The sequence below is a fragment of the Carcharhinus amblyrhynchos genome, chromosome 21 (assembly GCF_965287045.1).
Source record: "Carcharhinus amblyrhynchos chromosome 21, sCarAmb.v2.hapA, whole genome shotgun sequence".
Lineage (NCBI taxonomy): Eukaryota > Metazoa > Chordata > Chondrichthyes > Carcharhiniformes > Carcharhinidae > Carcharhinus > Carcharhinus amblyrhynchos.
In genome coordinates this window covers 13,601,153-13,616,892 of record NC_137344.1, presented here as the reverse complement: position 1 = coordinate 13,616,892, position 15,740 = coordinate 13,601,153, and the positions used below count along the sequence as shown (strand labels likewise).

The 15,740-nt window shown below is 37.8% G+C and overlaps 1 protein-coding gene across 5 annotated transcripts in view; it reads left to right on the top strand.

Moving 5' to 3' along the window:
- The window catches only part of cyth1b (cytohesin 1b), a 250,764-nt gene that overhangs the window by 180,666 nt on the left and 54,358 nt on the right, over nt 1–15,740 (top strand). For all 5 annotated transcript variants that reach the window (XM_080209513.1, XM_080209511.1, XM_080209512.1 and 2 more), the window contains exon 3: nt 12,465–12,529. In XM_080209513.1, the coding sequence (XP_080065639.1) occupies nt 12,465–12,529 (65 nt within the window). The remainder of the gene's footprint in view (nt 1–12,464; nt 12,530–15,740) is intronic.

Sequence of the window (15,740 nt, the reverse complement as noted above, 5' to 3'; positions counted from 1 at the left end):
CTGCCTTCTTCCAGGGGAGGAAGTAGAGGATTATGGATGTTTTAAATGGCTTTTCTTGATGGCAGGGAAAGGCAACATTTGTGGAGAGTTTTGGTGAGGCGTAGATGCGAGAGGGCAATAGGCTGATGATACTGAGTGTTGGTTGTTCAGATGGGGATGTGAGGTGCCGAGAGAGGAATGAGCGAAGCAGCAAGGTGTATTGACCTGAGAATTCTATGCAGGATAATGGTGAGCAAGTCAGAATATGGGGCTTGACGACAGAAAGTGTTAGGCTACTCACCTGCCATGTCCTTCTGAGGTCCTGAATCCTCCTGATTTACTGTTTTCAGGTTGGAGGGGGCTACAATTTGGCTGCTGACTTCCTTAGCCACTTCCTTGCATGTCTGCTTGATTAAAGAGGCTGTCCTCTTCCATCCTTTTTGTTTGTATGTAAACAATATATCTCAATAACCAATGGGCAATTTTCAACAAATCCTGGTATGCCAATAAGCATTGGCCCAAGGAAGAAGTAATTTTTTTTAACAAAAAATACAAATTGAGATACTGGAATTTTTTAAGTAACATCAGGAGATGGGGAAAATTGACTTTGTGGAATGTTGTTTGATTTTTGATGTTGTTTGTCTAATTTGTTGTGGTCTAATTTGTCAAAGCTGTTAACTGTGAGCAGATTTTTCAGAGCAGGTTGTTGGATTTGGAAATACCTGAAGCCACCTCAGTGTGATGGGATTTCTTAATAAAAAGATTTATTTCTCAGCTTTATATTAAACAGAGCACCAAGCCTGTCATAAGAGAGCCTCCAGGAAGAAATGCATAATTCTAATAATGTTAACTTTAAGTCATGATGGAGGTATGAACTTAACTGAGTGCCCTCTTATTTGTTTTTTTCCTGTGTTGTACGTTCCCTGGTTCAGTGAGACTACTTATTATATTTGGCAGACCATTAGAACGTTTGTAATAAGTTCAATGTTGTTACAATTACATAGCTCATCCTTGAGGCTCTGTCCTAATGATCATCGCCTTATCCTGAGATTGTGCTCCTGTGTTGTGCATTCACCAGCCAGAACACCTCAGTGTCTACCCTTTCAAACCCTTGTGAATCTTATATGTTTCAAACCCACCACGAACTTGAAAGGAAATATTTTGGTATAAACTTCAGCAATAAGACACACGGAATTTAGGTGATTTCTTTTCTGGAAAAGGTCATGTCTTGCGGTGCAGAAAATATAATAATTCCATCTGTGTTTAGGCACAATATTTTTAAGCCTTTTCTCTTACTTTGCTTTATTCTTAGCAATATCAGGAAGATTAGATTTAGTGAAATAAAATGAGAATTAATGATTTAAAATACCTTCAAAGCTAAAACAAATCTCTCTATTAATTCAACCGGGTAATTAAATTGTCATAAATGTTCAGATAGATTGCACGCATTAGTGTATAGATGGATATTAGTGCTTTAGATATTACTGCTAAAATTTTAAATTAGATCACTTGTTAGGTGTGAAGTGAGAAGATGAAGCTTGAATAGATTTAAGTTCAACATTAATTCCACATTCATTTGAAGCCATGTCATATTTACTCTGTTTTACTTCAACAGACTTCTGTGTTTTAATATTTAAGCGCAGCATTCCCAAAGAGGACCATAGTTCTTGACGTAAGAGTGGTGTGTTCTTGCCACCTTTTTAGCAGATATATAATACAATGTGACTACAACCATTGATAACTCTGAATTATTGTAAGAAATATTACATATATTACAATAGTGGCAATCCATGACCTAATACAGTTATACGGAGAGCTCAAGTCTCCTTTAATTCAGTAGCATAAACTATCACACAACTCATGACAATGATTAAGTGTCTGTTTGCATGTTATGTTTGGTTGGGCTATCTAATTCTACTCAAATACTTAATCATAGTCAATCTTATGAATTGATTGTTCTCCATTCCTAACTCTTTTTTTCTAACATATTCCATGATGTATTCAACTTTGTTTTCACAGAGGTTTAATCCATAAAATGAAATATTTGTCAAATTACATTCTTCAAACCAGGAAAGCTGATTTTCAAAATCAAGTGAAAAATGGTTTAATAATTAATTTATTTAGGTAAACAAAGAGGGAAGTGAATCTAGTTTATGTTTCAGTGTCAATATGAATTGCAACACCTCATGACTTCAGATATTTACAGATTGTAAGTGCTGCATGTGAGATTGCTGTACAGAATGTGGCAGTTGGATCTAATTGAATCATCTTGCTATAAGCCAACTATCAGGGCAATTAGAGCAGTCAGAATGACTGAAGCCTTTGTTTGCCTCTAGCTGAACTTCATGCAGCTTTTTTAAACAAGACTTGAAAGCCTGAGGGAGGTGTAAACCCAATCTGGCAGTTTCTAGGGCAGAAAATTGAAGCTGACGCAGAATTAGGTCAAGAAGTGTTGTTGAGTAGAAGCCTGAAACAGCTAGTGCTATTTACATCAGAGTAAGAAAAATAGAATTGAAAGGCAAGGAAAGCAACTATTGATTTAAGAGTATATATTGTTTTGTCTAAAAATAATGAGGTGAGCCTTTGGTGTAACATATTGGGGAGGAATACAATATTGCACATATCTGGAAGATTTGGATTCCTGCCTACTGTTCTCTGCAGGTTAATTTTTGTTGCAGGCTTCTCAGGAGAAAATGCTGAAGTGGTGGCAAGCAAAGGACAACAATCCATTTCTTGTCTGTCTCTTTGTAGTTGGTTAAAAGTGACCATTGATTTTTGCCTTTTTGCTAAGGAATGTAACCTTGTTCAGAATATTTTAGAAGGGAGACATAGTGGTAGATTTGGCAGTGTGGTAATGCATCAAGTTTCACTATTTAAAAAAAAACTTGTAGGACGCTATGTGCTTGTCTTTAACTGAAATAATAAAATAGAATCATAGAATCCCTGCAGTGCAGAAGGAGGCCATTCAGTTCATGATCCCACCCAGGCCCTATTCTCATAACCCCACATATTTATCCTGCTAGCCCCTTGACATTTGGGGTCAATTTGGCATAACCAATCACATCTTTGGATTATGGGAGGAAACCGGAGCATAGGAAAAAACACCCTCTCAGACACAGGGAGAACGTGCAGACTCCACAAAGGCAGCGACCTGAGGCCGGAATTGAACCTGTGTCCCTGGTGCTGTGAGGCAGCAGTACTAACCACTGTGCTGCCCCAAATAAATAAATTTTTGTTGAATTACAAAACTCAGTTTTTTTTTGTTATTTTAGTTTTCCTTCAAATAAAAGCATTTTTAAAAAAACTTTCTCTAGCAATATCAGGAAAATTAATTATTTTTTCTTTATTCTTTCATGGAATGTGGGCATTGCAAAGTTGACCAGCCCTAATTGCCCATGAACTGAGTGGCAGTTCAGAGTCAACCACGTTGCTGTGGCTCTGGAGTCACATGTAGACCAGACTACAGAAGGATGGCAGATTTCCTTCCCTGAAGGACATTAGTGAGCCAGATGGTTTCTATGACAATTGACAGTGGTTTTGTGGTCATCTTTAGGTTTTTAATTCCAGAGTTTTGTTGGATTTGTATTTTACCATCTGCTGTCATGGGATTTGATCCAGTGGCCCCAGAGAAGTATCCAGAGTCTCTGGATTAGAAGTCTAATGACAAACAATCCCACCACACCATATGTATGTGTATAGGCAAGTGATATGCACACATTGTGTACCCTTGTTCATTGTTAGCTTCACAGTTTCATTATTTGCTAACTTCTAAGAGTGAAAGTCCATAATTTTATAAATTCTTTCCTTTCTTCTGATTTTCTAAAGCCATGGCTTGGGTGTTGTTAAGAAAGAGAACTGCTGCCAGTATTGCTGTGCCAAATTGGTAGGCAGTCTGGAATTGACTCATGTTCCATTTAAAGTTATTCTAACTCTTCTGAGGTACGATATAATAGAAAAATTGTCAGTAGGAGAAACCTTTCTGCTGATTATTATTCTATCCAGGAAGACGTATACTTCAGCCAGCATATTCTGGCATTGATACAGCTGAGATTGGCAGCTTGGCATTGCGGGATTGTGGCCATGAACTTAATGAACATACTGTGCTGCACAAGTGTAATGCACCTAGCGTTATTGAGTCTCTGGGAATTGAAGATTTTTCTCCTGGACACTGCTACGAGCACCCCAAAAAAAGAAAATAATAGGGACATTGAAAATATGTTTTCTTTCTATTGTTAAAATACTTCTGTTTGAGTTGTAAAAATATTGGAAATGGGCTTATAATGGCTAAATGTTTATGAAGGACCATTCGAGAAGGGAGGTATTGTCTGAGGAAATTTCCAGAAGTGCATACAACTAGAATTGGCAATCCTAAGTACATCCCTGCCTTGTCTACTAGCTCATTGTTTGTTCAACCGATATGAGGAAATTGTTATTCAGGTGTGGGTAAGAAATGCTTTGATCTGTGCTAGTCTCCAGGCTGGCACATTTGGATCTCTCCTGAATCCAATCTTAATGCATAGTAGTACTAGGACTGGCTAGTCATTGATGCATGCATGATTGACTTTGTCACATTGCTTTGCTGTTTCTTCAGGACAATAGAGAAGTAGACTTGTTAAAACTGATATGACAGTCCAGAGCACTTTGCTAAAACAGGGGGTATGGTACTGATCCTTGTGACAATCTGTTGTTGAGTGATCAAGGTGAGCTGACTTTGTCACTGAGGTGGACATGTAAACATCTATTACTCAGTTTTGCCCAAAGCAGGAGTTTTAGCTTTGGGTCTTTAATCCAGACTGTGTCATAACTGATGATAGGTTTACATTGACTGCACCTGTCTTGAGTTTCCCCTGGAAACAAGCCTCACTGTAAGAACTTGGTCACAGCAACTGTGTTTAAGCCAGATGCCTGCATTTTCTTCAGGGATTATGGCTTTGATGAGAGGACTGATTCTCTATAGAATGATACGTTCTAGGAGTTTGTAAGTCATGCATAAAAATAATACTGGCCTTTACCTTGGTGGGTTGTTAATTGGTTTGCCAGGTTTTAGAATTTCAGAGACCATCATTCCACCTTGCTTCAGGGATGCACCCTGATTCCAAGGTTTTGCTGTACAATCTTGCAAGCCACTAGGTTCCCTTTGGGCCTAGTTGTTGAAGAAATTCTGGGATTGACTATCTCTGCCATTTATCTCTCCTTTCTTCAGTGCCAGTAACCCTTCCTTCATCTCACCTATGCCAATGGGGTTGTGGGCTTGCAGGGGGATCAGAGTCCTTGTCCAGCATATTTGATGATGAACTTCTTTCCAGGTGTTGTTATTGAGAGGTTCTTTTGTACTCTCCACCAGTTTGGACCCATGTACAGAACCTCAGGCATTGTGATTTCAACCCTGATGAAGCTTGGAAAAATTAATGGTCCTACAAGAAGTCACCATCAAACACCCTGTGAAAGATCCCACATAGGGGGTCTCTGATTTCAACCTCCCCTGGAGCTCATGGGTGTCCTTAAACCACAATCGTAAAAACCATGGCAGATGTGAATACCATTGAATTAAAATTCTCTTGTGTGTGATTGTGGTCACCTAGAACTGACCACGGAACATGTAATGTCTCAATGCCTGGCTCAGAAATACAAAGGAGGTGATATACACTGCTAATCCTGATGGCTTGAAAACATTGATGTAAAATTATGATTGTTGCTATTCCCAGCCATACAAAAGAAATTCCAGTTATTTGTATGCTACTAAGCTGGTGAGAATAACACCTGGTTATAACAGGAATAGAACAAATTTAGTTTCTGTTTCCATAAGGCAACCTTGGACCTTTCCGACCTCTATGTCAAATGTGCAACCATCAGCAGGTTCATAAAGTATGCACTTGTACTGTTTAAATTAGTTTCATTCCATAATACTGCCCACCTTTTGATGCATATACCAGTTTTAATTTGCACTGGTGAAAAATTAAATAATTGTAAGTGTTAGGCAGTACAGTCAACACTGTGGAAACTCAGTTATGATGACTCATGAAAGTTGTTTTATAAAGTATTATACAAAATTACAGCAATGTTAGAAATGTCATTTTTTCACTTGAATACTGAAGGTCCTACTTTTTATTTTTTAAATTGCTGCATGACTGATATATTAAATCAGTATCATAAAAGATAAAGAATTAGTTGTGAGCTGGGAAGGTAAAAGTAGACCTGGACTCCAGCATTATCAAATGACTTAAAGCTTGAAAGATGGCACTTAAAAATCAGATCAACATATATTTCAAAATGTGTTTTTGACAGACATTCTACTTTTCTACTATTCATGTCAAGTTCCTCTCTTTGATGTGAATTCTAATGGCGTCAGAAGGCAGAAAGACTGCAATAGTTACGATGGAATTTGAATGGTATTTGCAAATATTTGTTCTTTTCGTGTTACATTCAGAAAATAGGGTACCTTGCAGTTTCTGATCTTCATCAGAAAATGTAAAGTAAATTAGTTTTATTTATTGGTCACAAGTAAGGCTCACATTAACATTGCAATGAAGTTACTGTGAAATTTCCCTAGTCACCACACTCCAGCATCTGTTCGGGTCAATGCACCTAACCAACACATCTTTCAGACTGTAGGAGGAAACTGGAGCATCCAGAGAAAACTCATGCAGACATGGGGAGAACGTGCAAACTCCACCACACAGATAGCGACCCAAGCCGGGAATCGAACCTGGGTCCCTGGTGCTGTGAGTGCAAACCACTGTACCACCCCTCTTCTGTTTAGAAATGGTGAAAAATATTTGGTTGTGAAGGAGAATCCTAATCATATCAGGAATGGAATGATCTTGTAAGTTGCCATTCCCAGTTTTATCTTAGGTGTGTCATGTACAGGTGTTGCTATGGACAATGATATTTTCCATAACAATTCAAAATATTTTGAATGATGTAATATAGAGCGTGCTCCTAATTAAAAAAGACAACTTTCCTCGAGCACCATGGGTCTGATGATAAAAGTGCATACAGTTGGAGCCTCTGCAAAGTAGCATTCTGTTGCACCTACATTCAGTTAACCAAATGCTTTGGTAACACTGGTTTTGCAAACAAAGTGGATTTGCTTAATGAAATAGTGAACCAGACACACTTTGGTGACATCAGCCAACGGGAATTCCCTTGGAGCATCCTCTTCATTTACAAATCAACTAATTAAGGCGTTTTGAGTTGGACTTTAATCAGAGCAAATGAGCGTGCAACTCCAAAGATTAGCTCGTGGATAAATGCACTGAACCCATGAATTGAAAGTTACGTTATATGTGTAAACGGTTTATTTATTTAATTGACTTGTGTTATTTTTTGTATTATTTGGTATGGATCTTTTTGTAGTGTTAACACTCATGCCTTTTGAATTGGAGGGTCATGTGTTCATGACACGTTATATACTTGAACAATTATCTAGAGAAATACTTAAGTGCACCATTGAGGAAATGTTGCACTGCTGGAATTTCCGTCTTTCAGATGAGATGTTAAATCAAGATCGCATCCAACTCTCAGATGGTTATGAAAAATTTAATGCCATTATTTGAAGCAGAACAGGGGAATTTTGCTGGTGTGCTGGTAATTATCCCTCAACTGATGTGTCTCAGATGTATTATCTGGTCATTAACACATTGCTGTTTGAGAGATCTTGATCTGCACAAATTGGATGCTGTGATTCCCCGCATTACAATGCTTTGAAGTGCTGAACCAAAAGAGAAAATGCTGAAAAATCTCACTATGTCTGGCGGCATCTTTAAAGTGTTTATTTGGCTATGAAGTCCTCCAGATATTCTGAGGCCTCGTAAGTACTAAATAAATGTAAGTATGTTCTTTCTGTATGAAATAGAACTCATCTTGCATTTTATGGTAATTAGTCAAGATTAGTTGCACAATAAGTAGCACAATAAATGTGAAACACTTTGAAATATTTCGGAAATCCAATCAAGTGGCACAAAAAAGTAGCTGTTTTCTTGCAAAAATATATTGTCTATTGTATAATAACCAATCTAACTACTTTAGAATTATAATTGTATGACATAAAACATTACATTTTGTAATTGTATAAAATGAATGCTTATACTCCAAAGAAAGGTAGATTGGCCTACAAGCCTTGTTGCAGTTATGGAGGAAGGAATTAGAGATTTTATTTTCTATCCCAAGATCCTTATTTTTTTTTCCATATGCATATTTAGAATGTATTATTTCTTCTTGTATATGATAACAATGACGCACACAGACCTAGTTCTTTAATCAATTTGCGCAGGTTGGGTTAGGATTCTTTTCTTGTAGCATTGTGAGTTTAATTTATTTTCTGTTAAAGGCATTACCATATACAAAAATTTCAAGGATTAACACTACAAACAGCAATGTCTGAATTACTTTGTAGTTTGATTTTTGTTTGTGTGTATTTTCATACTTATCACCAACTGTGATGAAGGTGTAAATGTTTTCATTTGTCTTTTCTGAAATTGTAGCACTAGGTTTTCAAATGAATTAATTTTGAATAACAGCGTTTAATAGTTCAGAGTTTCTGAAATCCTAAATCTACTGATTATCAATATTTAAATCAATTTTTGGATCGTACTAAAGTCTGATTTTAAATAGAAATGATACTGTGAAAATTAAAGTTCAGATTGAAGTTTCATAGTTTGGAAGTTAAATTGTACAGAAGTTAGTGTTCAAATTAAAAAAAAATCATGCTTTCTCTGTACAGTAGCAGAGAATGTTTATCAGCTTACTGACCTTCAAAAGGAGTCAGTCTGTGCTATTTTTTCACAAGCCCCCATAACATTTTCCTTTCTTGGCCTTCGTTAGAGTGTGAACAAAACCAGATTTTTTTGATAACAAATATGAAAGGCAAAATATGAGGATATGCTATGCAAATAAAGGATTAGCATAAGTCAATTTTTTATCGAATGAGAAAGGGCAAAAGGCCGGCATTCAGTTGGAAAATATGTATGTCAGTGAAAGATGTAAAAAATCTCTTGTTTCTGATCTGCTATAAATTAGCTATAACTGCTGAGTTGTTTCTCTGTAACCTCAGAACTGCTCCGGTCATCTGGTGTTGGCCATTGAGAGTTCTCCTTATGCACAAGTAATTAAAGACCTTGTGCTGGATGCATAGCGTCCAGCACTTTTTGTGTTACGAGTCGACTAAGTGTGCCTTTTAGATTGCTGTTACCCAAGAGAGTGCTAACAATACTGAAACATCAACAAACTCTAATGACTTTAAAAACAAGCCAATATTTTTAATAAAACAAAGGTAAAATATTGTTGATGCTGGAATGTGAAACAGAAAATGCTGGAACATCTCAGCAGGTCTGACAGCATCTGTGGAGAGAGAATAGGACCATCATTTGGAATCAGGATGACCATTCATCAGGGCTCTGCAAGATATCCGAGTATGTAAATTTCCAAGATGATACACGACTAGGGAGGATCCAAGAACTTTAACTAAGATCTGGGTTTATCCAAGTCAGATGGACAAGAATTAAAAATGGAAGTAAATATAGGAGCTGCCGTATTACTACTTCTCACAGAAAGCATATACAATCTAAAGCTAAAACACTTACCACTAAAACCTTCAAATGTAATCCTGCAAAATTATAATGAGGAGGGATACATTATGGTCCAATTAGAAGCTAATGGTCATTCAGCAGATTTGCCTCTGTACTTAGTGAAGGGCAATTTTCCTACACTCTTTGGAAGAGCGCGGTCACACAAAATCAAGCTAAACTGGGAAGCAATTAATAATTAATTGATAGCAAGAACATGCTAGTGGTAAGCAGTTCAGCAAGGTAGACTTATCCCAAGCATATCTCTAGATGAGAGTGACAACTGACTCACAACCACTGTTAACTATTGTTACCCATAACGGATTGTTCCGATATAAGTGCCTACTGTTTGGAATAACATTGGCATCAGCCATATTTCAGAAATCAATAGACCAAAAATTAAGTAACTTGAATGATGTCCAGTGTCATTTGGACAATGTTCTAATCACAAGCAGAACTGAACAGGAACATTTCCACAGCTTAGAGGAAATGTTGGAGCATCTAGAGAAGTACAACTGCCATATGATGAAAGAAAGATGTGAATTTTTGAATCACCTATCAGTTATCTAGGTCACATAATAGACGAGGATGGCATCCATAAAGAACCCAACACAATGACAACGATCCTAGTTACACCAAGACCACAAAACGTGTCACAGTTGTGATCTTTTAGGCATAATTGATTATCGTGGGAAGCTCGTTCTAAACCTTGCAACACTACTAAAACCACTTCATACTTTATTGTGTGCTAACCAACAATGGAATTGGAAGAAGGAGTATGATGTACGTACAAAGGAGTTAAAGGCATGCTCAAGCAACCAAGGTATTGGCCCACTTTAACCCAGAGTCAAAAATTCAACTAGAATGTGATGTGTCGTCCTATGGGGTGGGTGCTGTTGTATCTCACATTATGGCAACTGGGAGGAACAGCCAATAGCATTCACATTCCAAACATTATCCAGCATGGAACACATGATGGTCAGCTTGAGAAAGAAGCACTAAGCGTAAAGTTTTGGCGTTAATCAATTACACCAGTACCTGTATGGCAAAGCAAAATTAACATCCACCAAAAAGACTCTTGTATTAATTGTACGTATGTAGAAAATACCAGTAATAAAACTGATATTCATAATGAGTAATTATTAATGTTTAAACGTTTGTTGTTGTATTACTGAAGTGAAGGGGGAGGGATGTTATGTATTGTAAAGCAGTGCATCTTTGTTTAGTCACATGATGTGCTATACTGTCAGCAAAGGCATTTGCAATTTTCTCTCACTTCCATATTGGACTTCAATCTGGCAACACTTTGTAAATAAATTTGCATCGAGTTGGTTCAAAATACACAATATGACACCTTTATCGTGTTTTGTGTTTGTCCTATCTGTCAAAATATTTAATATATAGCAATTGTGAGGATTTACTTCTTGAATAAGGGAGGCAAAAAACCATGACTAATTCTTTACACGTTTAATCAGTGGTTTGCAAAATGACTTTGAACTTTAGCCACCAAGATTGGACTAGACATATGGGGTAAAATTCAACTAGGAATACCCACTTGATTTTCCTTTCTGTCAAAGTTATTTGATAGGAAAGTTAAACAGGCGTATAACAGGCATCCAATCTTCTCACTCTGGTTTCTGCTTCAGTTAAAGTTGAAAGTGACCTTAATTGGCTATGAAGTGTTAAAAATATATCCCATGATATATTTTCTTGGGTTCAATGAAAGTTGTTAACATGCAGGTGCAACAAACAATTAGGAAGGCAAATAGTATGTTATCTTTTCTTGCAAGAGGATTTGATGTGGGAGTAAAGGAGTCTTGCTGCTGTCGTATTGAGCCTTGGTGAGATTGCACCAGGAATGTTATGTTTTGATCTCTTATTTAATGAAGAATATACTTGTATAAAGCAGGTGCATGAAGGTTCAACAGACTGATTCCTGAATGACGGGATTGTCCTATGAGGAGACTGGCCATGTATTCTCTAGAATTTAGCAAAATGAGAAGTGATCTCATCCAAGTTTACAAAATACTTAGAGGGTTCAGTAGAGCAAATGCAGGAAGAATACTTCCCTTGGTTGGGGGTTCAAGAACCAGGGGTCACAGTCTCAAATGGTTAGGTCTAAGTTCAGAAGGAATTTCTTCACTCAGGGTGATGAGTCTTAGAAATTTTCTACTGCAGGGGACGGTGGAAGCTAAGTCATTCAGTATGCTCATGACAGAGGTCAATAGATTTCTGGATACTAAAGATAAGAAGGGACTATGGGGATAGTGCAGGAAAATGGCAATCCAGTAGAAAATAAGTTATGTTCTAGGTGATTTGCAATGCAGGCCACATGGACCAAATGGTCTACTTCTACTGTATTCTTAATTTTGCCTGTCAGTTCCCAAACACACATTGCATATCTTACAATCCAGGGTGTACTGTTTCCAGCTCAATATCTCAATTATGGAATCCAGGGACTGTATCAGAGAACTCATGCTTTGTACTGGAATGTGTTGCCACCTGATTCACCTCCCTAGAGAGCAGATTGAATATAAAAGTAGCACTGCTGTACATCTGAGGAATAACAAGATTATCTGGTTCAGTTTTTATTTGGTTCTTTGCAATATTATCTAATATTGATTTGGAGCAAAAACCTGGTACAACATTGGACTATAATGAAATTTAAGTCACATTGAGCTTTGGTAACATGGTTATACTTTGCTGTCTTTGGAGCTCCTCTCAACAGTAGTCACTGCTTGCCACACATCCAAAGGGAAGATTTCCTCTGTGTAGCCTTTGGCTATATCAAAATCTGTTACAATGAACTGAGGGAATATTGCCTTGTGAATGTTCAGTTGCCATGTTTCGTTTATGCAGGACTTGTGAACAGTTTCATTTCACATATTGTGATGTTATTTATTGGATCTAATCCTTTTGCAGCGGCTGAAGGATGAGATAGCAGAGGTTACGAATGAGATTGAAAACCTGGGTTCCACAGAAGAGCGGTAAGGATTAATTTATTATCATTTATTTCATGCATATTGCTAACACTGTGCTGGATGAAGATAGTGCCTGCTTCTAATATTGCTAGGTCTGTTAGCAGAACATCTTGACCAGGGTTGGGGAATGGGGAATAGCACTGTGGATTTGGGAACTACAACTTGTAGCACCCAATATGGTAATTACATTTATAATTTCAAATGTAAAGGTCCTGTCTCACTGACCTGCAATTTCCTTGCATCGGCACTCATTTACTGCCACACTTTGTTGAAAGTGGAGCAGAAATCTATTTACTTGTGTAAAAGGGTTTGTGTGTAAAAGGGTTTGTGTGTAAAAGAGTGTTAGCTCCCGATGCTCCAACCAACATGGCATGGGGCAGGCCTGGTGGACCAACTAGTCTTTTCCAGATATTTCTTTGAAGTTATTACTGTAGATTTGCTGTGGCTGATTACAGATGATGGTGTCTGGAGAAATCAATGGACTAAATGGCCATACCTCCACATTTCTTAGGAAAAGAAATAAATTTGTTATGATTTGTGTTCACATTGAAAAAGCAACCTCCAAAGATAGATATTGCCTCATCTAAATCAACTTATATTTTTATGCATGGAGTGAATGGGACAGACATTTCTCAGAACTATTTCTCAGAACTATGGTGAAACCATAGATAAGTGAAAGATAATTGGTTTATTGAAAAATGATCTTGGTGCTGGGGGCTAAATTGTGCTGATAATACAAATAGAAATAGGAAACTCGCTGTAATCATAATTCATAATATAATTATGGGCAATTGTTAAAACTAAACTAAAATAATAAAAAGATTTCACACTTATGATCATTTTAGTATACAAATAATTACATTGGGTTCTGCATTTTGCAATGTAATTTAGAGAATAGAAATGGCAGGTCTACAGCGTTCAACATTTTGTATTAAAGTCCCTAGATCATATGTTGCCAGATTGAGTTTAGTAAATTTTCAATCATTTACATGCTATTTGAGTTTTGTGATGTAGGAAATTGGGCTGCTTTGTAGTCTGTTTGTTCTATATTTATGGAATAAAATTGTGAAGACTGCATAGAATGTGTCCAAGTTTTCCTGTCAATTCCAAAATGTGACGAATACCACACTGATAGATTTGCAGCATAAAAAATAATTGTTTTAGAAGTGACAAAATAGAAGTAAGAAACAGCAGTTTAGAGCAAGAAACTAATGTATAAATATTTACTGAATAACTAGGTTGGGATCATCTGTAACAGGTTAAAATGTCCTTTTTCTAGAACTTGATTGCATTTTATTATATGATGAGATGTTTGGGGAAAATTGTGTGCAGACATTTAACAATGCAATAAAAACCAAAAACTCTAGAAATACTCAGCAGGTCAGGCAGCAGAAAAGAGAGAGAGAACATAGGAACGTAAGAAGTATGAGCAGAAGTAGGCAAATTCAGCCCTTTGAGCCAACTCCACCATTCAATCAGATTATGTTGATATCTCCCTGGTCTCAAATCCACCTCCCCACCTGTTCCCCATATCCCCTTGTCCCTCTTTTTCAATATATCTATAATAAAAATATATCTATCTCCTCCTTGAAACAATTCAATGATTCAGACTCCACTGCTCCAAGGGGCAGCGAAAAATTCGCCACCCTCTGCGAGAAGTAGTTCCTCCTCATTGTTTTAAATCTACTGCCTTTCAACTTATACCTGTTGCCTCTTGTTCAAGATTGCCCCATAAGAGGAAACATTTGGTCTACATTTACTTTATCAATCCCTTAAAATTTAATGTACCTTGATCAGATCCCCTCTCATCCTTCCAAATTCTATCAAGTATAAGCCAAACAGTTAACAGGCAGGATTGTTGGTCCCACTGAAGGCAGGAACAGAAACAGTTAGCTGCTTTAAAAAAAACTGGAATGTGTTTCACTAGCATGGGTGGAGGGTAGGCTTGAGAACCTACATGATCCATTAATAAGTGCAATTATAAGTTGAAAGATTTGCAGGTTAGGTGGATTGGCCATGCTCAATTGCCCTTTTGCGTCAGGGGGACTAGCAATATAAATACGTGGGATTATGAGGATAGGGGCTGGGTGGAATTGTGGTCGGCCCAGACTCGATGGGCGAAATGGCAGCCTTCTATGCTGTAGGGATTCTATGATAATTAAAGAACTCATTGAGAGTAGTGTTCATATTTTGGTGAGGTTATACATATTGCCACCTGAGTTAGGGTACATAGTGGGGAACCAGCCATGGCCTCTCCAACAAATTAGGTGACAACATAAAATGAAGAACAGCTTCATTCATGAAGCTGACTCAGTCGTTGGCATATAAGTTCCATTGGGTCATCAAAGATGGGAGGGACGTAGAAGGATGGTTAATAAGTGCTCAGACAGTCTGGAAGTCAGGAAAATGTGTTTATTACCTTTTTCCCATTGGTGTAAATCAGTGTCCTCTAATTCTTGTCCCTTCTTTTGCTGATGACACAAAGATTAGAGGTGTTGTGGATAGTGTGGAAGGATGTCAGAAGTTGCAGCGAAACATTGATATGATGCAAGACTGGGCGGAGAAGTGGCAGATGGAGTTCAACTCAGATAAGTGTGAAGTGGTTCATTTTGGCAGGTCAAATAGGATGGCAGAATATAATATTAATGGTAGGACTCTTGGCAGTGTGGAAGATCAGAAGGATCTTGGGATCCAAGTTCATAGGACACTCAAAGCAGCTGCGCAGGTTGAAGCTGTGGTTAAGAAGGCGTATGGTGTACTGGCCTTCATCAATCGAGGAATTGAATTTAGGAGTCGAGATAATGTTGCAGCTATATAGGACCCTGATCAGACCCCACTTGGAGTACTGTGCTCAGTTCTGGCTGTCTCATTACAGGAAGGATGTGGAAGCCACAGAAAGGGTGCAGAGGAGATCTACAAGGATGTTGCCTGGATTCAGGAGCATGCCTTATGAGGATAGGTTGAGGGAGTTTGGCCTTTTCTCTTCGGAGAGACGAAGGATGAGGGGTGACCTAATAGAGGTGTATGACATGTTGAGGTATTCTTTGAGTGGATAATCAGAGGCTTTTTCCCAGGTTTGAAATGGTTGCCACAAGATGACACAAGTTTAAGGTGCTGGGGAGTAGGTACAGAGGAGATGTTGGGGGTAAGTTTTTCACTCAGAAGGTGGTGGGTGCATGGAATGGGCTGCCAGCAACGGTGGTGGAGGCGGATTCGA